Source organism: Carassius carassius, chromosome 11 (assembly GCF_963082965.1).
Source record: "Carassius carassius chromosome 11, fCarCar2.1, whole genome shotgun sequence".
Taxonomy (NCBI): Eukaryota; Metazoa; Chordata; class Actinopteri; order Cypriniformes; family Cyprinidae; genus Carassius; species Carassius carassius.
In genome coordinates this window covers 17870559-17895119 of record NC_081765.1, presented here as the reverse complement: position 1 = coordinate 17895119, position 24561 = coordinate 17870559, and the positions used below count along the sequence as shown (strand labels likewise).

At 36.7% G+C, this 24561-nt stretch overlaps 1 protein-coding gene across 8 annotated transcripts in view; it reads right to left on the bottom strand.

Moving 5' to 3' along the window:
• The window catches only part of LOC132152936 (leucine-rich repeat and calponin homology domain-containing protein 1-like), a 39376-nt gene extending 17926 nt beyond the window's left edge, over positions 1–21450 (bottom strand). For 7 of the 8 annotated variants that reach the window (XM_059561944.1, XM_059561945.1, XM_059561938.1 and 4 more), the window contains exons 1-11: positions 21128–21450; positions 9995–10139; positions 7275–7401; positions 6768–6873; positions 5216–5352; positions 4992–5122; positions 3516–3603; positions 2636–2741; positions 1886–1971; positions 381–448; positions 160–222 (exon numbers count right to left, since the gene is read on the bottom strand). In XM_059561944.1, coding sequence (XP_059417927.1) covers positions 160–222; positions 381–448; positions 1886–1971; positions 2636–2741; positions 3516–3603; positions 4992–5122; positions 5216–5352; positions 6768–6873; positions 7275–7401; positions 9995–10139; positions 21128–21356 — 1286 coding nt within the window. In that variant the 5' untranslated portion in view covers positions 21357–21450. The remainder of the gene's footprint in view (positions 1–159; positions 223–380; positions 449–1885; positions 1972–2635; positions 2742–3515; positions 3604–4991; positions 5123–5215; positions 5353–6767; positions 6874–7274; positions 7402–9994; positions 10140–21127) is intronic. The other variant, XM_059561939.1, reaches the window with a different exon arrangement.
• Between the last annotated feature and the right edge of the window lie 3111 nt (positions 21451–24561).

Sequence of the window (24561 nt, the reverse complement as noted above, 5' to 3'; positions counted from 1 at the left end):
GGGTTTAAGAACAGCACATTCAAATCCTTTGTTTTTATCTCCATGTTGTGGTAGGCCATATGTTATGGATTGTTAGCAATGCTGAATAACCAACTCAAAGAAATGCATCTGATATTAGCAGTGATTTGCAAGTTGTAAAAGGAGGAAAAAAACAGATACCTGTTAGGATCCTGTAGCATCTCCACAGCTTCCTTTAGCTGATTAATCATATTGACCTTTGATCTGTTGGACCCAGTAGCATGGTATATATGAATATATATGGTTTAACTAGTGACCAAATTCAGAGAATGCAAAAGTCAGTGAGAAAAGACAGAAAAAGAGAGACACAGACAAAAAAACAGAAAGAAAAGTACTTGATAAATATCCTTATATAAACATACGTTTGTTCTGAAACCCAGTTGGTGTCTTCCTCTATCCTGAGGGGCTCATCGAAGTCAACACCTCGACCCTTCAAACACACACACACACACACACACACACACACACATCAACATGCAACTATGTCAAGTGACTACAGCTTAGAGGCCTAATTGGTTAGAATTAAAAATCAGATACACCACCGCCAGTTGGAGAGGATGACGCACACGCAGATGGGAATACACACACCCCACTTATACGCACAATGTCCCTCTAGACGTGGATTACTTCACTAGGGAACTGCTACTGCACAAATAAACACTGTCTGCGCCAATCCAATGATGCAATGAGATGCTATCAGATAAACTAACAGTTACTGGAACATGAAGCACTGTGCCAAGAGAGACAGATGCAAAATATGACAAGAAAAGAATGGAATGAAGGGAATAGGGTAGTTAAAGACAGGAAAGAGAGGACCATTGTATTGAACAAAAAATATAATATAAAATACTCCAGCTGGAGCTCTACTAGAACTAGAACATTACAATTATAATGAGAAACTGTCAACATTACAGTATGAAGAAACAAACAAACAAATAAATAAGTAAAACACAAAACACAAAAAGGTCTTAAGTCACTAATTTAAGTGAGTAATTTTTGATTAGTAATATGCATTGCTAAGAACTCATTTGGACAACTTCAAAGGCGATTTTCTCAGTATTTAGATTTTATTGCACCCTCAGATTGCAGATTTTCAAATAGTTGTATCTCAACCAAATATTGTCCTATTCTATTAAACCATACATCAATGGGAAGCATATTTATTCAGCTTTCAGATCTGTATCGGTCTTAATTTCGAAAAACTGTTTATGGTCCAGGGTCACAAATAAGATTTAAATGAAGCTAAATAAAAACAAAATGGAATTCAACAACTATGCTTTGTCTCTGAAGAACCAAGATTCCCCCAGTCTTGAAAAACCTGGATATATGAAGCAGTTTAATTTTATGTGACTTTCTGGAAAAGTAAAAGTTATTAAAATATTTATAGAACTCCATGAGCACTTTCATACGATTTACAAATACACATATTTAATATGCCAAGCTCTAAAATATTTTATATATATTTTTTATATTATTCCTTATCCATTAAGTCACAACCAACTGGAAAAGTCACAATCTGCGACTGATTCTCACAATTTAAGCAGAAAATGTTGCATTGAGTTGGCACCCAAAAATCTGCTGGTCTTACACCAGAAACTGCTCACATCAGAGTTCAGGGCAGGATAATGTGCTCAGTTTAGTTTTCAAAACAACAACAACAACTTAATCTGGCTTCTGCACAGCACCGCTTAAAGTGGCAAAAGGATAACAGTGTAATGAAAGAGAGGAAGAAAGCAAGACTGGAAAATCTGCTTAAAACTGATCGAAACTAGTCTGGGCAGTGTGAAACCTCCTGATCCTTAAATTCCAGCTTTCAATACAAACACACTTCTGACAGACCATGAAAAAATCAGTCTCTAACACTCACTTTGATGTAGTTGATGAACGGTGAGCTGAGGGTAGAGTCTTGATAGCCCAGATGGTCCTTGAGAGATTCTGATGAACTTCTGTCTGCTACCGGATACAACCACACACATAAACATGGCTCAATTATTATATTGACTAAAATAAAGTGTTTTCACTGAAACTAAATGTAAATAAAAGCAGATTATAATTACCTGTGACTAAGTGACTAACTTTAATGCATTTTTTGCTTAAAAAAAAAATACACTGACATTATGCCATAACTGCTGTAGATAAAACTTAATTTGAACCCTGGAACTTTCCTCTAAATGAAAAACAAACAGAAACCTAAAGAAGTTAAAATGCTGTAGTGTTCTTTGCACACATTTACATGTTTATTCATCCATGCAGACACAAAGTTGATGTGTCCAGTAAATCTTATTGAAAGCTTAAAGACTAAAGGACCCTCCCAACAGCTTAGCAGTCACACACTCTTTTGCAGAACACACACACAAACAGTTTTCCTTTCTTCCTGCAAAGTTCTTGGTTCTCATCTCCTCCTCCCTTAATTCACCTCATGTGCTGACACTGACTTCCCAGCCAGTATCCACACTTCCTGTCCGGGACCCTCCCCTGGGCTTAACCTGGGTCTCAAACACACCGTCTGCAGTATCATTGTAATGTTGTGTCAGCCCAGTAAGAGGATGTTTGTCTTCACAGGCCTTTAATATCCTGTCCACACATGTGAGGGCGTGTTTGTGCGTGTGAGCAGCACCTGTCAGAGCGCTGATGTGTTCACTGGAGTCGTCTTTGCTCAAGCCCTCCTCCTCTGTGATGTTGGTCATAGGCACATTCAAGCTGAGGCTGTCTTCGTCTGATGGCTGGAACACAAAAACTCACAATCTAAAACACAGACTAACCAAGCACTAAAAATACACTAGACACTGTTGAGAAGCAACCCTTAGGCTTTATATTATTAGTAGTTATTATATAAATAATATCCTGTGGCTCAAGTGGTAGAGCATTGCGTTAACTGCGCAAGGTTGTGGGTTCGATTCCCAGGGAACATGTTAGGTTAAAACCGTTAGCATGAATACACTGTAAGTCACTTTGGATAAAAGCGTCTGCTAAATGCATACATTTTTATTTTAATTTTTTTAAAAATTTAATTTAAATTTACTATCTTCAGTGTTGTTGTGTCTTAAAGCACAACACAATAAATTTCCAACGTGAAGTAATTTATCTGTTCACATAGAAAGTCAATGTGCTCTGCAAAACGGCGGAATAACAGCCAATCAGAGTTATTTGATGTTTAACACAGCTATTTTGTATGGGATTTTGGACCAATACAAATTCACTATGGGCGGGGCTTCCCAGCATAACACTACAGAGACACCAAATCACTGATATACTGTGCTTTCCCGATGTTAAGACGTAACAGAAACACCGTATCCAGATAGCAGCAATCAGACCTTTGTCCCCAAAGTATATGATCTCAGTTCTGCTAGAGTTTTATTGCAGCCCAGCCATAAGCAAACTAACACAATAACATGTGTCTTTAATAGTGGCAATCCTATAAATTTGCAACACTGATAAAAAAAAACCCTTAGCAGATACTCAGACAGACACTTACACTCACACACATACAGACTGACCTCTGTAGCAGAAAGGCGTTTGTCTCCGTTGTCACTGCCCACCCCAGAGTCACTGTCAAGTTTCTTGTGCTGATCGATGTCCTCAGTGCTGAGACAGAAAGAAGAAGGGGTTAGAAGTTAACAAGCATCGTGCAGGACAGAAAGAAAGAGAGAAGCAGCCTATGTCTCTCAGAAGAGAAAGGGAAAGAAATCTTTCAGTCTCTCTCGCTCCCTCTGAAGAGTGACCCCCTGCAGTCTATTAAAAGGATTCTCCTGAGATAAGGATGATTATGACAGCCAACACACATACACACGCGACCTGGATTTGTTTTAGATCCTACAATGTATTCTACATTCAGATCTTTTTATACACTCATTTAGAGGTGCACGACTTGGTTAAAAAAAATCAGTCCACTTCTCACTTTTATAATTTATAACTATTAACATACAGTACAGACCAAAAGTTTGGACACACCTTCTCATTCAAAGAGTTTTCTTTATTTTCATGACTATGAAAATTGTAGAGTCACACTGAAGGCATCAAAACTATGAATTAACACATATGGAATTATATACATAACAAAAAAGTGTGAAACAACTGAAAATATGTCATATTCTAGGTTCTTCAAAGTAGCCACCTTTTGCTTTGATTACTGCTTTGCACACTCTTGGCATTCTCTTGATGAGCTTCAAGAGGTAGTCACCTGAAATGGTCTTCCAACAGTCTTGAAGTAGTTCCCCGAGAGATGCTTAGCACTTGTTGGCCCTTTTGCCTTCTGTCTGCGGTCCAGCTCACCCCTAAACCATCTCGATTGGGTTCAGGTCCGGTGACTGTGGAGGCCAGGTCATCTGGCGCAGCACCCCATCACTCTCCTTCTTGGTCAAATAGCCTTTGATGCCTTCAGTGTGACTCTACAATTTTCATAGTCATGAAAATAAAGAAAACTCTTTGAATGAGAAGGTGTGTCCAAACTTTTGGTCTGTACTGTATATATATATATATATATATATATATATATATATATATATATATATATATATATATATACAGTACAGACCAAAACAAGTGCTAAGCATCTCTCGGGGAACTCCTTCAAGACTGTTGGAAGACCATTTCAGGTGACTACCTCTTGAAGCTCATCAAGAGAATGCCAAGAGTGTGCAAAGCAGTAATCAAAGCAAAAGGTGGCTACTTTGAAGAACCTAGAATATGACATAGTTTCAGTTGTTTCACACTTTTTTGTTATGTATAGAATTCCATATGTGTTAATTCATAGTTTTGATGCCTTCAGTGTGACTCTACAATTTTCATAGTCATGAAAATAAAGAAAACTCTTTGAATGAGAAGGTGTGTCCAAACTTTTGGTCTGTACTGTATATACACCTTTTAGCAATTTAAATTCACCATATCACGATTTCATGATGTGACGGAGCGAGAAAGTCAAAACACCGAATTCAATCTACTTGATATACTCTTTTATAATCATGAGGACTGACCTCCCACTCGTGGGTCGTGTCAAGCTGAGGCGGTCTGAGACAGGAAGGTACATGGCATCGGCCATCTTGTCACTTCGACATGCCTCCATGGCGAGGTATTTAAATATATGAATCATGCCCTTCATGCAGATCTGAAAGCAGTGAAAATAATGTCAATTATAATGGCAACTGTGAGAGAACTGAAGAATGAATTGCGTGAGTGCATGTGTGTGTGTGTGTGTTACCTGCGCAGGAGGACTCTGAAGTGGATTGTTCTCCAGCTGTAGTGATTGGAGCTGGGCCATTTTTCGATAGCAGACAGGAATAGTAGAAACCTTATTACAGGAGAAATCAAACTTGACCAGGGGTAATTCTGCCAAATCTGAAACACACATACAGAGAATTATTAAGTCACATTAGAAGTGAATATATTTAGCAATAAGGGGGCAGAGGGGACTGCCAAAATGTAAAACAAAAACCAACAACAACAGGGAAACAATAAAACATGCACACGACAGCTCTTGAAATGCTAATGGGAGACATTCATCATTTGGAAGGTCGATAATAAAAATCTTACATCAGTCTACCTCATCTTAAATCCAGAAAAAACATATCAGCTACAAAAAAATAAAATAAATAAATATAAATAAATAAATAATTATTTCAAATATGGTACTTGCTGGTATTTATGCATGTTATTTACTGGTCCTGGTAACTTAAACACAGCAATGAATCAATGTTAAAAAACTAAATTATCAGCTGATCTCTCAGGCAATCAAAATTAATGCTTTAGCTCCATGAGGTCATTTTGGCACAGTGTGCTTGAAGAGACCATTACAAATCCTATTTTTATTTATAACCTGAATATTAGCTGAGCTGCAAAATCTCAGTTACAGAATGTTTCAGATAATGCTTGGCTCACACAATCATTTCACTCTATCATCACTAAACGCTCTCTCACTGTTATCTAAAGAAACACTCACACTTACTGTCCTCGGCAGTCAGCTTTTACTCGGAACAACTTACAAGAGTGTTGTGTTAATGTTAGTTTATATGTTTATACAAGTACAACATGAGGCTGAGGGTTTTATTTGGCTTTGTACAAATATGTAGTGGCCTGACTGAGCAATAGATTTAGCAATAGAGTTTGATACTACTTATAGCAAAAGGATTAGATGTTCAGTTTCTTGAATTTTGATAGTGCTCAATGGGTGTCATAACAGCTATCTGCATTAATTAAAAGGATAGTTCTAACAACTACTCAACCTAATGTCATTCCAAACATGTATAACTTTCTTTCATCTTCCAAACACAAATGAAGATATTTTTTATTGAAAAATTAGGTTTCTGTGTCTCCACCAAAACTCCCATGCATTAAAAACTACAAAAATACACGGTAAAAGTAATCCATATGAAGTGAAAACAAACCTAATTTTTTCTTGTGGAAGTTCAAACATGCTTGCGTGACAAGCAAGAACAAAGCTTATTGGTGGACAGGTTTCATTAAAAGTGTCTTCATTTGTGTTTCAAAGATGGATGAACTCTTATGGGTTTAAAATGACATGAGAGTAAATGATGACAGAGAGGACCCGAATAAGAAGGTTGGTGGAGCAGGGGTCAAACAAAGGCTAGATTTCCTGTAGCTCTGGAGCAACAGGAGGAAGTTTTTATTGGTAATGTGATGAGTAGTTATAAAGGTTGTTATAAAGGAAGTTGTCAGAGAAGCTGAAACCATTCTGCAGAGATAAGAAGGAAGTAGAAAGGATTCAAACACACACACACTGATTGCAGACTCACCCTCTGGCAGGACACAGAGAAGGTTTCGGTGCACATTGAGTTCCCTCAGAGCTCTGAGTTGGCCAATGTGACGTGGAAGAGCTGTGATTTCATTACAGCTTACATCCTGATGGGAAAAAAGATAGAGGAAGAGTTTAGAGTTACATATTTACCTTCTTCTCAAACACAAGCTTCTGCAAAAACCTTTCATTACACTCACGCTAACTAAGTGCCTGTTATACTATATTATATGAGATCCCATCTGGCATCAACCTACAAAACCTGGTCTGTGTATGTTCTATCTATGGTTACAAAACAGAGCAGGAGAAAAAAAGATTGGGAGAAGAACTACCAGAAAAAAAACTGGAAAGAGGGAAATGCAGTATATTCACTACAAGCAGATATGAGCCAAATTGAGAATTGAGGGCGAGTCAGCGTGGCAATATAGTCATAAAACACAGAGCAAATATCACAAACATCTCATTTATACGCAGACATCAGAGGTACAGCACACATGCTCACACTTACCAGCTCCATGAGATTGGTGAGCTGGCCAATGCTTTCTGGAAGTGCGTTGAGTTTGTTATTGCTGGCGTTGAGCACTCGCAGAGGAAGACCACACACACACGCTGGCAGCACCGACAGCTGGTTCCGGCTACAGCACCGCAACATTCAAACACAACATGTTACAGCACCTTCCTTAATGCTACTCAAGCAGAATCATTTATATGGAAAACTTCAATCACAGCATTCATTTATTTGATTTAATAAGTGGGGAAAATGTAGGAAACAAAATATAATTTGAACCTAGAAATAAAAAGGTTTTAGGATTGTGGGGGGCACAATAAACATCAAAGATGTTAAATAAATAAGAAAATATAGGGACATACTAAATACATTTTAAATTCATGATAATTTTTCTTTTCTATATATTTGTGACTTGTTTTTCTCTTTTAATGCATCTGTGCTGTAACCGATGTGATATTTTGCTTTGTCTTCGAAGTTTTATGATGTCCTTTATGAGGGACATTTGTCTGACATTTCTGTACTGTACATGTACTGTACTTTCTTTTTGTTTGCAACTCATGTGGGTTGAAGTGCATTTAATTATCTAAATGATTGCAATTTCCAACTTTTAGTTATATCAATAAAATATGGAACAAAAAAATATACAAAATAAAAACAAAGCATTATCACACGTACACCTATTTTTATATATATATATATATATATATATATATTTATATATATATATATAAAATTACAAGAATGAACTTGTTACACAACAGTTCAACTGTGGCACTGAAGAGAGGAGAATGTGCATTATTAACTCATAAAAGACTGATGTTCAAATATAAATAATACATCATTCTGTTTTTCTTGGTCATGTGTGTGCCGTAGCCTTCCTGTAACACTTCATCATTTCTGTCTGTATGATAATAAACAGGAAAAAGACTGACTTCACGGAACTGTTCATGAGTTCAAGGGAAGTAATAGCTAGACAAACTTTGCCTGTTATGACTAGAGGATGACAGACAAATATACAATTGTTCAACTCTGTGCATGTGTGTGCAGAACTAGAGGAAAAACATAGAAATCTGTGTGCAAGTCTCTTTTTGTTTTCTTTTGGCGATTCCATATTCTTATAAACTTTCATGCATTTTTCATGATCTCACTTGGTTTTTCTGCTTGATTTTCCATCTCCAGTTTATGTTCACTCTTCTCAACCATTAAGAGTTTAGTGCTTCATTAGCTTCTTACAAAACAAATTCCATTGCTAATGAACTCAGTGTGAATATCAGGCCTTCTGCAGGAGACGTTTGGCTGGAGAGAGAAAACCAGAGGGAGAGTCTGTGTGTGTGTGTGGATCTATTTACATTCAACAGAAGCAGGAAGGACAACCAGAGGGAAAAGTATGTTTATTTGGTTTACTTCACTGTTGTGTGTTATGTTGTGCACTTTGATTTTACTCTTTGGGCTGTATTATGTATCTAAAACCTAATTATAACAATACCATTAAGGTATTTTAATGACCATAAATATTAAACCACACATCTTTAGAAACAACCTAAAGACCACATTATTGGGACTCTAGTTATTTGGGGCTCCAAATAAAAAAATAATTCAAAAAACATATTCAAATAAAATATTGTAATACTACATTAGGTTTGGTCTGCTGATGCACAAACATGCAATCACATATGTTATGTTTGGAAAAGAATACTAGCATAATAATAACAGTACCGTTCACAACTTTGGGGACAGTAACATTTTTTTTTATGTTTCTGGAAGAAGTATCTTATGCTCATTAAAGAAGCATTTATTTGGTTTAAATATTTGATTATTATCAATGTTTCAAACAGTTGTGCTGCTTGATATTTTTCAGAGTTCTTCAATAATAGAAAGGTCAAGAGAGAACAGCATCTATTTGGACTACAAATATTTTTTAGAATTACACATGTAAGTTTTCACTCTTGATCAGTTTAATTCATATCTTTAAAAAAGCATATGACTGACATTTTTTGAACTGTTGTATACCACATAACTTGTGACACACAACCTTTGTGTTTAATGAAATTTTTTTTATTTTGTATTAAGCCCAATTGAGAGAGTGGTGTTAAACTTTTTCAAATTTTCACCTTATATATATGATATATGGGGTTATTTAGCATTTTTTAATCCAATTTGTGAAACATGTCTTCATTTTTGTCAGTTTGTCAGGGAGATTGTAAACATTGCAGAGGATTAATCACAGTTCATTAATCAAACTGGAAATCAAAGCTCAAATTAATCATACAGTTTTGAGTTAAGAAAACAGAGACATAACACAATGTCATTTATCTCTTTGTGGATGTGTAGGTGATAAGATTGGAATAGCTACACTACATGACTTTTAAAATCTGTAATAATTTTTAAAACAATAGGCATCATACACTTAGCGACATTGTAAATAGTGAATAAAGAAAAGTGACCATCATACACTACACGACTAAGGATCATACACTACCCAACTTTGCAGGTGCACCTGAAAATATTAAACTGAAAATATCAAACATGGTTGAAATCCTCCAACTGGATGGAGTCTGTGACCAGCATACACTATATGATTTTCTATGGAATCTGTCAACTCAAATCTGCAGTCTGGCTCGGACATTCTGCAACTAGCGTCAACTTCTCCTGACTGTAAATCAGCAGAAAATCAAGGCAAAAATTGTGTGGTGTATTCCAGGCTTTAGTGTGACGCTCACCTGATGTTTAAGCAGGTCAGGGATTGAAGGCTGATGATGGAATCAGGAATGCTTCTGATGCAGTTGTGATAAAGGTTCAGCGTTTCCAGGGAGACCAGATGACACACCTCTGATGGGATGTCAATCAAGCGATTCTTTGACAGATCTAAGAGAGAAAGAGTTCAGTTAACACGAATGCTTTAAAAAAGAAGTTAGAGCCTTTATTATGCAACCAGCATGACTTTATGTTACACTCAATGCTACATTTGTTGTTGTAGTACCACAGCTAGACACAGGGAGGTGCATTCACAAGTGCATATAACAATCCCTACTACGCATCAGTGTTTCCATGGAAACCATACACACAGCCCTATGAGAGACTGCATGAGTGCTAATAGCACAGGACAGTCCAAAAGACACACACACGCACAAACACAGATGTTTTCATGAATTAGACAAGCTTGCAAAAAACGAGGCACCCATAATACTCTACAGTATACATGCATTCAAAATACATCCATCCAGTTTACTGAGACAAGACCTAGATATATAGTCCTACAAACCATTAACCCTAATAAGTTCAAAGGTTCAAAAAGCATGATACCCAAACCATAAACCATAAAAAACAGAAATAACAACTGGAGATCACTAAATTTGAAACTCTGAAACTCTGAAACCAGAGATGCAATGATGATGAAATTCTGTCTGATACTGATAAGCTGATAATTATTATTGCACAAAATCATGTTATTGTATTATGATAATATATGTTTACTTCTTTAAAGCACAACAAAAATGTAGTAAAACATTGATTTAAAATGCATTATTGGCATTATTATAAAGCGCACTTTCAAAAACGCTTTTTATGTGTGTTAAAAAAAGGTGTACTCTCTTCAAGTATTATTTCATTAATATTATTATTATTATTTTCTTTTTTTACTTTTAGGATTCAATAAAATTAGCACACTTCTTTTTACAAAGACCTAACTCTATACAACAATGAATTTATAACATTATACTGTAAAGCAGGAAAGATTAATAAATATTTATTTTTGATACAACAAAATTTCACAGATACATAATGTATGCCTAATCTATACTCTAATATATAGAGTAATGTTGACTAGATTCAGAATTTTCTTATGTCAGGATGTGTGGATACTGACAGATCACAAAGGTCTAAAAATATTTGGCCAACCAAAGATGTGCATGTGTTAGCAATTTCATTTCAAGTGCTGTTAAAACAGAAAAAGCTCTTCACCTCAAAACCGGAGTAAACATGGCAGATAACCTAGATGTGTCTTCGGTGTGTCTAAACGAACAGCTCATGTGATGGGCAACCACCAGTGCATATTAATATTAAATAGAGTATTACTTTAATATAAGGAATATATGAATGGACAGCTTATAAAGCTTTGTTTGCTATCACACTGCTCCGTTGGCTCACCCCATCTCAGCTATATGGGGAAAGATCAAAACACAAAGGGATGAATAATTATTTAATGTCTTTAGGCCCGTAGATCAAGTCTACAGCTTGTACAGATATGACCAGCAAAATAACAAAATGATGTTTGTAAATGGTCATCACGTAACATTGTTTTACTGAACGACATTATATTAAACACACATACTGCAGACAATAGTGTCCCACCAATATGAACAAAGTCAGCTACAGCCAAGAAAGAGAGAGACAGCAGATAAAACACAGACCCAGAAACTCAAGAAAACATGCCCGCATGATGTGCTGCAGGACGGAGGCCGAATAAAAACTGTTCTGATGCCTGATCTTTTTTCTAGTGTACAACAGTTAGAACCTCTCCATAGACTCCTGATGATCTTAATCGTACAGACGTCGCTATAACGTCTCTCGTCTTGCTGAGCTTTAACAGCGGTCTGTGTTGAGGCTGTTTGTTCTGTTCAGAGTACACAATGGGCATCGAGATGGCACAGATGGCATGGATTATCAGACTAGCCCCTGATGAAAAGCACGCACACACACATACATCCCTATGAAAACACCTCTTTCTGTAAGAGTGTGTGTGTACATACTGTAGGTTTAAGGATAAAATGGTTGTAGATTAGGGATGTAACGTTTAACCGCGAGTTATATGTGACGATTCAAATTGGTTGAGATGCTTAACAAATCGCGATTCATTTAGGTGTAGGAGCTTATATAAATGAACGTCTGAGGGGAACTTTACTGTCTTCAGAAAAGTTAAGGTGATATTTTTTCTTTTCATCTTGCCCCTAAATAATGCATATTAAAGTTCATAAGTGCAGCGCTGCTTCGTTTACAGCAAAAACCAAGGAAACGCTTTATGCTTTAAGCTTTTAAGCTCCACCTACTGGCAGAGAGTTAATCTGTGTCTCATTTAGTTTGTCTGCTGTTTCATGCAGATATATTTATGATTAGTTTCTAAAAAACTGAAATCAAACCATTCTGTTTTTGCTTCAAAATTCAGAAAGTATACAATCTAATTTCAATTAAAAACCGCTCATGTTGCGTGTATGCAGCATCTTTGTTTGGATCATGATTAAAATGTTACAGTTTACCTGTAGCTCAATTGGTAGAGCATTGTGCAAGGTTATGGGTTCGATTCCCGGGGAACACATGATAGGTAAAAATTGATAGCCTGAATGTACTGTAAGTCGCTTTGGATAAAAGCGTCTGCTAAATGCATAAATTTAATTTAATTTAATTTAATTTAAATAGAGTGGCTGCCACTAATTTTAAATGGAAATAGCACAGAAAAAGCTTTATTTTGTTTATATGAAGAGATTTATTTGATTTGGGGCATGTTTTAAAATGTAATTTTAGTTTTGTTATTTACATTTACATTCTATCTAAATTTTGCAGATGCTTTTATCCAAAGCCACTTAAAAAAGAGGACAACAGAAGCAAATAAAAGCAACAAAAGATCAACAATATGCAAGTGCAATTTTAGCATATTATTATAGTGTTATATTTCAATTTCACAAAGAAACATGCATGATTTCGGCCAAGAAATAATAAAAGGACACATTTAATTCTTAATTTGTCTTAAATATAATTTTTTGTAAAAAAAAAAAAAAAAAAACATGGGAATGGAATCATGAATCTAATTGAATCGAATTGTTGAGTGAGTGAATGAATCGTTACATCCTTATTATAGACACATGAGAGATAGAACAGGAGAGAAGGATAGAAGAGATTGAAGTTGAATGTGAGGTCTGACAACACATGGGCTGTCAGGGGAGCAAACTCGTGAAATGATAAAATGTTAATTTAACAATCTACTTTAACAACCAAAATCAGATCTTTACCTTAAAATGTACTGATAACCTCCATAATAATACAGGTGGTAAAACAAGGCCACATGATGAATCAGAGTTATCGAAAGTGTTCTGTCTTGTGGATATAGTGCAATATAAACAGCATAGCAGAATGAAGAGCCGCAAAAGGACAGCAGAATTTGATACACAGACACACTTCTGACTGGGTGAGTGAAGTTTTCAGTTTGAAGTTTAAGTTAATTACATCTCTCATTCCTTTATTTGAGCTCTAATTGTTCATTCTTCCACTCAAACACTCTTGTCCTCTCTTTACAGTGTCTCTGAAGTGGGAAAAGGCCATAGAAACACAGTCTGTCATTATGTTGCTCTGGGTGCGGCCTCATCTTGTGGCTTATAGCTGGAATAATCAGCTGAGTGTTTGTGTGTGTGTGTGTGTGTGTGTGCGTGCACTTACTTACAGTTTATAATAAAACAGATGGTTCTGATTTAGATTTATACCAAGTGTGAAAAAAACAGTTAAATGCACATGCAAGTGGAGTGCTGAATTTGTGCTCGTGTGTTTCTGCCACTCAGCATTCCTCTGTGTGTCCACTCGCAGTGTGATGCTGAGTGCGTAAGTGTGCTCTTTGAGTTCTGTTGAATAAGCAAACTGTTTCTCTCTGACAGACAGTGGCACACCGATTCACACCGGACGAGAGGAGAGGATTTTTTTTTTTAAATGCTGTGCATGTGACAGGCTAATTGATTTCTTAGCAACATGCTAACATAAAATTTTATTGGAAACAATTGTGAGTCTCATGGCAGAGCACTGCTGGTGAGCCACATTTGCTCTGATAGTGATTTAACTTGTTTATAATTCTTTACGATGCATTAAGAAATGTTTCATTTCTGTTTGATTTGTTTCCCTCACATTTTGGTTTGATTCGATTTGCTCATACAATTAAAAAAAAAACAATATATGATGGAGACAAAATTGCAACTGCTGAGAAAATTTTAAACAGATTTGTGCACGTTAAAATAGTATTTTGGGTTAGGAATGAAATTGCATAATTGTCTATTATTATAGTCATTGATTTCTAAATTCCATAATTAAAAAATTCAACTTCCATAACTCTTCCATAAGCACTTCATTTTCACTGTCAGATCAGTGCATCACTGCTCTTTATACAATGAGCAGAGAGGTCTGATTTATTCTACCATAAGACTTATGACCTGATTAGCAAGCTCAGTCCATCTGTCCCCACCACACACACACACACACACACACATATATGTATGTATATGTAACGACCAGAAATTATATAAGCAAATGTATAGCAAGGCCATAATTACATACTCCAAGATCAAGAAATGGTCCATTAATAATATATACTACAAGCATATCACCTTCATCAAAACACACTGACCCTCTTTTTGGTGTCTGGGTGGAGCTCATTTCTCAGAATGTATGTAGGGCAGATGAATCTGGGTAATATATCAGTCTCAAGGACACAAATGGTAACATCCTAAACAGTAAAATGGTTGGTCTGATAGAGGATGCCATCGTCCATCGCCGATGGCTGACAGAGACATCATGATGTTAAGCTCACATCGTGATCCCAACCCTACTGTACAGACCAGAATTTAAACAACTTTACAGTTCAAACTCAGGTTCTGGAAAAAAAGAAATAGAAAAGAAAATGTATAAAATGATAAAGCTCACATTTTAAACCTTTAACCATTTTTTAAAGTCCAAATTCTTATTATATTTAAAAAAATATGATTATATGTGACATGATATATGTGTGATCTAAACATAATAAGTTGTGCTTATTAAAATGGCAAATTTATCTGAAAGGCGATGGATTTGCTAGTGATATAAGGTAAAAAAATGTCAAAATTCATAAACAGTAGAAAATTAGCAATTAGCATTCACTTGGCATAAATCTGTGATATTCATTGATTGCAATAGCACGCACAGAAGCACCATGTAATCACGCAGCGCTCACATTAATTCAATTAAATCATTGCCATATCATGGTTCCTGTTTTTCTGTGCCCCAATTTAAGATGCCTTGAAATGATTATTATGACTTTTCTTATACAATTTAAAATATTTTAAAACTTTTTATGGCTTTAAATTTGATAAAACTGAATTTAAGACTTTTTGAGACTTTAATGACCCGCAGGGACCCCATAGTAAAAAGTTAATCAAGGATGTATTAAGACATTCATAATGTAAAAAAAAAAAAACTATTTCAAATAAATGCTGTTCTTTTGAACTTCCTATTCATCAAAGAATCCTGAAAATAATGCATCTCATTTCCACAAAAATATTAAGCAGCACAACTGTTTCCAAGATTGATAATGATCTCTTTCAATAATAATAAACATTAAACTCAGCTTTGCCATCACATAAAATACAATTATACATACAGTATGTTAAACTAGAAACATGGTTATTTTAAATTATAATAATATTTCACATTATTACTGCTTGTAATGTATTTTTGATTTAAAAAAATACAGCGTAAAAATCTTACCAACTCAAAATTTGAACAGAAGTGTATGCAGTTTTAGTTGGTAGGAAGTTATTTACTGGCTCAGTTTAAACATTAAAAGAGCAATGTATTACACTGATATACTGTTTTACGTATTTTGATATAACTTACAGAGTTGAGTCTACAATATTGGTTTGAAACAAAAGACCAGGGTATGAAAATAAAACCACAATGATTGATGATGGTGTTGATTTTCTCTCTGGTCAGATGTCCCTGATTTCATTTGTATATCTTTCTAACTGTATACCAGCATAAAACACACAGGTTTGTTCTGTAAGACAGAGACAGGATGTTGTCTCCTCCTTGGTTCATTGTATGATAACATGTGCAGAAAAGGCCATTTCCTCCTGGAGAAACATGGGAAACACACACACACACATTTACACACCAGTTCCAGAAACACATGAAAACCTGTTTGGGCATTGCCTGCCTAATCTCACAAAACTTTATTTGGACTTTTAATTTATCCTAATATTCTTTGATTTAAAATGCATTATAACTAAGAAGTACATGGAGAGTCTAGACACATTTGTAGCAATAACTTAAGCAGGTTGATAAAGATGCACACAAAGTGTCATTTCATGACTTGACCTGCACTTCAGTCACTTCCAGTAGAGCTACAGGACAGCCTACTACAGCCTATACCAGATTATCAATTCTCAATTAATTTAGATATTATAATACCATGCAATATTTTTTTAAGAAGAAACCAATCTGACTGACACTTGAGGCTTAATAAAAAAAAGCAATGAAAGTTTTTCAGTTTGTTTATTTTCATATAAAAATATGGCATGCAATTGCTTCAATTGTGCTTTTTGTCATAATCGTGCAGCCCTAGTACCAATGCAAATGCAAATTAATTTATAAACACTAGAGGTCTAATGAAGGCCAATACTTTTGATATCTATCCCTTTCCTTCTATACTTTTCTGACAATACGTGTTTCCCAACAGTTCGTTTAAGGACTGTCACACGGCACCAGATTTTACAGCAATCAAATCCATTCAGAATCATCATGCAATGCTGTGACACTCTTACAAACCCACAGAAACAAGGCGTAGGTTGGAAATCCCTTCAAGGTTACTGAGCCAAAACCCTTCAGGATACAGATGCCCCCATTAAGTCACACACACACACACACACACACACACACACACACACACACACACACACACACACACACACACACACCAGAACTTTTTATTGACAGAAACAAATTCTGTTAATCCATTCTCATTCTGTATGTTTTTTTTATAAAAAAAAACAAGTGAGGGGAAAAACGAAATAATACCTTTTGTAACAAATTACTATAGATTCTTATATGTAATAATGTTAATGTAACATTAATATAAACAGCAAAATAAATGCATTTCTTATTTCTTCCTTGCCTTGTTTTCAGGTTCTGTCAGTGTATGCCTGGGCTTTGTAAATGGTGGAAGGTTGTTGCCATGGTGCATTAGCAAACACTCTGAAAGGTGTTGATGTGATGCATCTTTAATGCATAATGTTTATCCAAAGTAGTGTTGCCCAGCGATAAGACGCACTCCTACACATACCCAGTATTTGGAGGTTGGAGTATTTGTGTGTACGTACATGTGTGTTGGTGTTATCCCATAATTCTTTTAACTATGCATTAAACACCCCTGTATCCACCCACCCAAGCACTGAAACCATAAAGGAATAAAGTTGGACGTTAGATTATTTGCAAGAATGCCAAAAGACTACTTAACACTCTACGATCCTATTAGCAGTTGTTGCACTGAAATTAAACCCTGACCATCCACAAAAACAAAACCTGGCTCAGGGAGCTTATCATAGAGAGGATTTGTGCTTGCATGCCCATATTTATGAAAATGCTATCATGTGGATGAGGGTTTCTGTCGTGAGCAGTGTGTGTGTACAATTTGTGTTTTTATGTGTGTCCTAATTCAAAGACTGGAAACCATACTGTGTACATTGTGTAACACGTTTTGTGTGCATGGCGTGTGAGCTCATGTGCAACGTGCTTGTGTGGGTTGACAGCAGACAGAAGTAGGAGGTGAGAGAGAGGATACTTCATCATAACATGATCATCTCGCATCTATGTCAGAGTTGAGCACAGGTCACAAGTAATACATGAGAGTGTAAGCATGTGAAGTGTGTGTGGATCACACATGATGCATGGCTCTAAAAACCAACAAAAACAGACCAATATTCATCATGTTGCGAGCAGGCCTTTGCTGCCTAAAACCCAGAACACAGAATGGATCTGTTTGCTTGTGTGACCCATTGACCATATATGTTCAAACTGATGCATGTGGTTTAAACTATTTTGTGCCTTGCTATAAGTGGAAATGTAGTAAGTACAGTAGATTCCACTGAACAGCATGACTTTACTGTCACTTATGGTCAATTTACTGCACCCTTGCTTAATAAAATAATTAATTTCTTCCAAAAATCGTACAAATCTTACTGATCCCAAACTTTGGGGGGGTTTGTTGTATTCAGAGTTGCTCACAGTGTTAAAGACATGGATTCTCATGCTAAACATGGCAAAAGTTTAAAAAAAATAATTTAGAAGAATGACAGAGAATTTCTGTGCTAAAGATCTTACTTCCTGGTTGGTTTCGGCTGTTTTTTTTCGATCGTGGAACTAATGACGTAGATGAGAGCGGAACTCCTTATATGAGCATTTCTCCCCAACATTTTCACACGTCGACCTGAGGAGAGTGAGACTGTACCCATCAACATGCTTTATCGTTAATGGTAACAACACGTATTATAGCTCTGCCCACCGCACGCCTCCAGGAGCTCGACTTTTTCCGGAGAGAATCTGAAGACTTTTTGGATATATGAAGGATGCAGTACTATCCTATAGGTACTCAAGATTAACATGAGATTAAGTGAAACTGTGTATGTTATGTACCCTTTAAAGGTAGTGTGTGAATATATATATATATATATATATATATATATATATATATATATATATATATACACACATGTATGTATCAGAGTTTGTCCAAATTAAAAATAACACAAAAACTAAAATCTGTCGTATAAGTATAACTAAAGCTAAAAGTACAGGTACCACAACATTATAAAGTACATTGTGACAATGGATATTTATTTTGAGATTTGCTAAATATTATGTTAATTATGGTGTTATTAAATTATTAGTGTTCTAAAGATGAACTTAAGAATAGGGAAAATGAACATGCACAATTAAACATACTACCACAGAACTGTGTCATTAAAACAGCTATTAAACTTGGTGCTTTCACTTCCAGTTGTGTTGGAATTTTATAGAAATTCCTGAAAATCAAAAACGCCCTAGTTCCCTAGTACAGTTTTGCTACATGTAAGACATATCTTCTAATTATGACTCTTTATTATAACAGTGTTGATGTATATGGTAATTACATCCTTGAAGCAAAAAAAACAAAAAAAGACATTTCTACCCAAAGGACAGAGCTCAAGGCCATGAAAAATACACTACATACTGGGTTTATTAGCATTGAAAAATACCTAACACCAGCTGTGAAACTCTGTTACATTTTCTTCTTGTGAAAATGGTAGAGAGTGCAACAAAGACAGTGTGTTTGTGAGGACAACATGTCCCAGCTTGAAATATCAAGTCGGTAGAAAAAAAACAAAAAAACACTGACAACTTCTGAGGAATCCACGGCTACTGTGGGGAGAAATAGGAGCTGAAATAAGCTGTGGAACAGGCACAGAACACCTGAACAAGTCGAAAACAACTCCTACTGAAGTCTCAAGTCTTCTTAGGGCCCTTAGAATTACATCTAAAATAACCATAATGTTAACAATGCGGAGATGAGAACATATATCTTGTGGTAACTTTATTCATGGTAAGGATGACTTCATCTGTGTCAGCTGTGACACCATGAGCAGCTAAAATAGTTACTCTTTAGTCACTTAATAACACTTACATTCCAAATATCACAATGGACTGGATGTGTCATTTTCTGCATTAAAGTACTTCAGAAGACCATTTAAGCTAGGAATTTACCATTTCCATGGTCTGCCCTTTCCTGTTTCCTTTTTTAGCTGCTCTCCTGCCTCTGAGCTGAGGGGAGTGTGGAGGAATTCACGGGGAACGGAAGCAGATCTACCGCCAAATGAACATTTGCCAACTGTCATCTTGGCTTTTCCCGCAGCCGTTCATTTTGACGACTACTGGACTGAATCTTTTCAGTGAGTGAATCATTCTTGTTCATTGCAATCCACTGAATCGTTAACGGTTTCTTTTGAAACATGTGGACTGCAAGTCCACCAAAAAGTTTGGACTCATTTTCACAGATCATCCATTAAAAATCAAGGCCAAAAATTTAACAAAAAAGATCTCTTCCTCTGGAAAGCATCTGCTGTGTACAAACATCTGATAGATGTCGGTAAGATGTCAATTATATATAAATTCTAAATCATACACATCTTAAAGACATTTTCTAAATGTCTGTTTGACATCTGATATAGGAAACGTCCTATAGACGTATTGCAGAAGAGCAAACACTTTGAAAGATATTTCTTGCAGATGTCATATAGACAGCTCTGTGATGTACATGTGCTATCAGGGTCACTGGTGAATGTACAGAAAAATATACTGAATTAGTCATTTTGACTCACTGAGATCCCTACCATACTGACGTCACACGCCTCGCAGAAATACACGTCTCAAGTTGTCATTATCATAACAAGCAGTGCACATAAAAGCAACAAATCATTCTATTCAGGGTTTAATTGCAGATCCCATGATCATCAGCCCTCAGAGTTCTGGTTTCAAAACATAACCCACAAGTGCATTCATTTTCGTTTCATAGGCATTGGTGTGTTCTGTTGATCTCCAAAGATGGAAATGAAATCCCCTGTCAAAAGTGTAAGGGGATTTCCAGTACTCAGTATGTGGACAAGCTTCTCACATAGGAAGTCTTATATGGACAGTCCCGCGCTAAAATAACAGTATCCACTAACGTTACTTTCTTCCTACTCATCCTCGAAGCTCCTTGCTGGGCGTTTGTATTGCTTCTGGAGACAACTGAAGTAGCCCACATCTCTTTATCCCGGCCCAGGACACTGTCCCGTCTGCAATAACATGTACTGTAACATTCATGGAAATGCTGGCGCAGACGTTTCATCTGCTTTCTGTTGAGTTAGAGGTCTACAGTAAAAGTCTTAAAAAGCCTAAACATCTTTAAGTGGTTAAAATGCGACAAAACAGGTTTTAAGCAGCACTGCCGTTTGAAACTCTTCTAAGCGCAATCCTACCGATCAGGTGCGCGCACGCACACAGACACACAAACAACGTGCTAAACATAAACACAGAATCACTTCACTTTAACGTACCTGCTTCAACCGTATCCGTTAGGTCATAATTAGATGCAGTCCGAGGGAATTCTTTCAGTTTTCTTGTGCTGAGGTTCAGAAATCCGGAGGTCGCCGCATCCTCCAGAGCTCTCTCCAAGCCCCGGTTGAAAGGCAGGTTCGTGCTGGAGCCCAGTCCGCTCAGGTTCGTCTGTACTGCGGCAGACGGCAGCTGGGAATGAGGACGGGGCTCCGGTCCCAGCGTCGCCATTTTTGCCCCGTCGGGGAAAAAAAAAGCCTGTCGAAAGGCTCTGCGATCAGTATATCCCAAAGAAAATATGCTGGTCTCAATAGCGGTGGGTGAATTTCCTCCTAGTGCACTATCTGACTGTCCATAACGCGTCTGCGTCTGCGCATATTATTTTATGAACCTGAGCTCGTGCCGGGGCTTGTGGCCGTTACCGTGGCGCCACCTGCTGTACTGTGTGCTGTGCTACAATAAAGTAATAGTTAATTGTGCATATTAATCTTTCTTTTTTGACAACTTCAGATTCCAAACTAAATTTTAGTCATAAATGTTACTCGTACATTTAAATTAATTAACGTTTATATGAATTGGACAGACCAATGCCATTCTGAAAGTGTTTGTACCATTCTGAACATTCTGAAAGTGTTTGTTAAAAATAATAATTGATTATGATCAAGGTTTAAAATATGTGTCTGACTTTGTGTAATTACAGTAATTGTGTGTAATGACTTCAATAACTTTTATATTGGTCATCTAAGCAAGCAAGTTAGACATCGTTCTGCTTCTCTAATCTTACATTGGCTAATATTTAAGTAAGTGAAACTGCTGGAGACTTATCAAATCATATCATAGATGAAAGCTTCAACTTTTCTTCTAGTTTCTCAAACGGAATATGGTGAGTTTTTTTCTTCTTCTCTCCATACAGTGAAAGTCAAAGGTTCAGTGTTGTTTTGGGTTTAAGAAAGCAATACAGGTTTAGAACAACAAGTATATGATAATTTCTGGTTGAACTATTACTTTTAGGGATTTGTCGTTTCTCTCAGTGACTGTACTTAGGATGATGGTCAAAAAAATAAAAATAAACTAGACTGTTCTGTCCTCTCTCATCCTCCAGACTACAAGTAATAGCTCTAGCTTTGTTAGCTGGTTAGTGAATTCTAAGTTAATTGATAATCACTTTGACGGCACTGATGATGATGATGATGATGATGATGATGGCATTGATGAAAGTGGAATGAACACGTGCAAATATAATTTCCCAGTTGCTGAATGGGATTCAGGCCTGTTCGAGTCTGTGGAAGAGTACCATCTACCCCGGAGCAGCCCTGTCATATCCCGCAAGAGAAAGAGACTCAAAGAGACAGAGAAACAGTCTGGTCAGTTTTTGACACCTCCAATATGGGAACTATCTATCTCTCCAACTGTTAAATCCAACTATTCAAGTCCGCATAGACTGGCAGAGTTCAGTTGCTCAGAATAAGAGAGAAACATTGATCACTGTGATTCACCCAAAGGCTCTTCAGGACAGGCAGAGTTTCTCACAGATAAGCATGGCACAGGAATTTCACCTGTCTCTCAGGAAACTCACAGCCACTCTTTTGTTTCTGGATGGTTACATGAGGGTTTTCAGTCAAAGTCTAAAAGAAGAGCCTGCTCTGACATCCCACCGGCAACTGGTCAGAGGAGCTCAGACCAAGCTCAGAAGTGTGGGTCATGTGTTGATCACTCCGCTAGGAGGTGGGGGGAGTGGATGTACAGCGCTCTCTCCACCTTTAACACCATGACTGAGGTGCCCTTGAGCAAGGCACTGAACCCCCAACTACTCCCTGGGTGCCACAGCATAAATGGCTGCCCACTGTTCCAGGTGTGTGCGTGTTCACAGTGTGTGTGTGTGTGTGTTCACTGCTTTGTGTGTGCCCTTTGAGAGAGAGAGAGAGAGAGAGAGAGAGAAAACTTTATTAATCCCGAAAGGGAAACTGGTTTGCCACCAACTTAAAACATACAGCCAACAAGCACACCACATAGCTAACACACATAAATAAATAATTCAACATTTAAGAACTATGAAAAACATGATTAAGAGACCAATGAGACATGATTATAACAAGATACAGTAGCACAATTCAGAAATGCAGGGCAAAGAACAGACAGTTCAACAGTTTGACAGTCAACAGTGTTCATTAAAATATCTGACCGCTGCAGGAACAAAAGTACTTCTCAATCGCTCACTGGAGCACCGAGGCATAGTTAAACGCTCGCTGAAAGAGCTTCTGAGTCCATTAAAAACACTATATAGTGGATGGCCTTCAAAAAACATAACAATTTTTAATTTCAACCTCATCCTCTTCTCCACAATGACCTCAAGTGAGTCTGGGATAAGACCAATAACTGAACCAGCTCTCTTGATCAGCTTATTTATCCTATTTTTATCATCACCTAATAAGCTGCCCCCCCCCCCCCCCCCCCAGCAAAGAACAGCATAAAATAGAACTCTAGCCAAGATCCCCTGATAGAAAACATCTAAAAGCTTTGTAAAAAAGTCTTGATTGAGCCTTCTTTATTAAAACATTAGTATTCTCTTTCCAATTTAATTTTTCATCCAAATGGACACCTAGAAATTTTTATGACTGAACAATTTCAATCGGCTGACCATTAATTGTGACTGGGAGGACCTTCTCCTTTTTCTTTCTAAAATCAATCACAAGTTCTTTAGTCTTCTCTATATTTAGTTTTAGAAAGTTTGACTCACACCAGCTAGAAAAAGACTGAACCTCCCTTCTATAAGCAAGGTCATCACCCTGATTAAGTAAGACCTACTAAGGCAGTGTCGTCAGAGAATTTTTGTACCAGACAGGATGACTGACTATGCCTATAGTCCGCAGTGTAAAGTGTAAATAAAAAGGGAGATAGAACTGTGCCCTGAGGTGCTCCAGTATTGGTTAAAATTATGTCAGACTGTTTGTTACAAAACCTAACAAACTGTGGTCGTAATAACAGATAATCTAAAATTCAGGCAATAGTTGTATTATGCAATTTAAAATTAATTAATTTGTTAGCTAAAATATGTGGCTGTATAGTATTAAAAGCACTCGAAAAATCAAAAAACATGATTCTAACAGAACTAGCAGTAGTTTTGAGATGACTGTAAATATTATGTAACATAAATAATAGTGCATCATCTACCCCCACATCCTTCATATATGCAAATTGCAAGGGATCCTGAAAAACAGACACCTGCCTAGTCAGATGATCAAGTACAGCCCTCTCAAAACATTTCATAATGTGTGATGTCAGAGCTATAGGCCTCAGATTAGCAAGACTATTTTACACCTTGGCTTTTTTAGGAATAGGAATAAGGCAAGATGTTTTCCACATAACCGGTATATTAGCAGAGGACAGAGACAAAGAAGACAGTGAATGAAGGACAGAACATAGCTGATCAGCACAC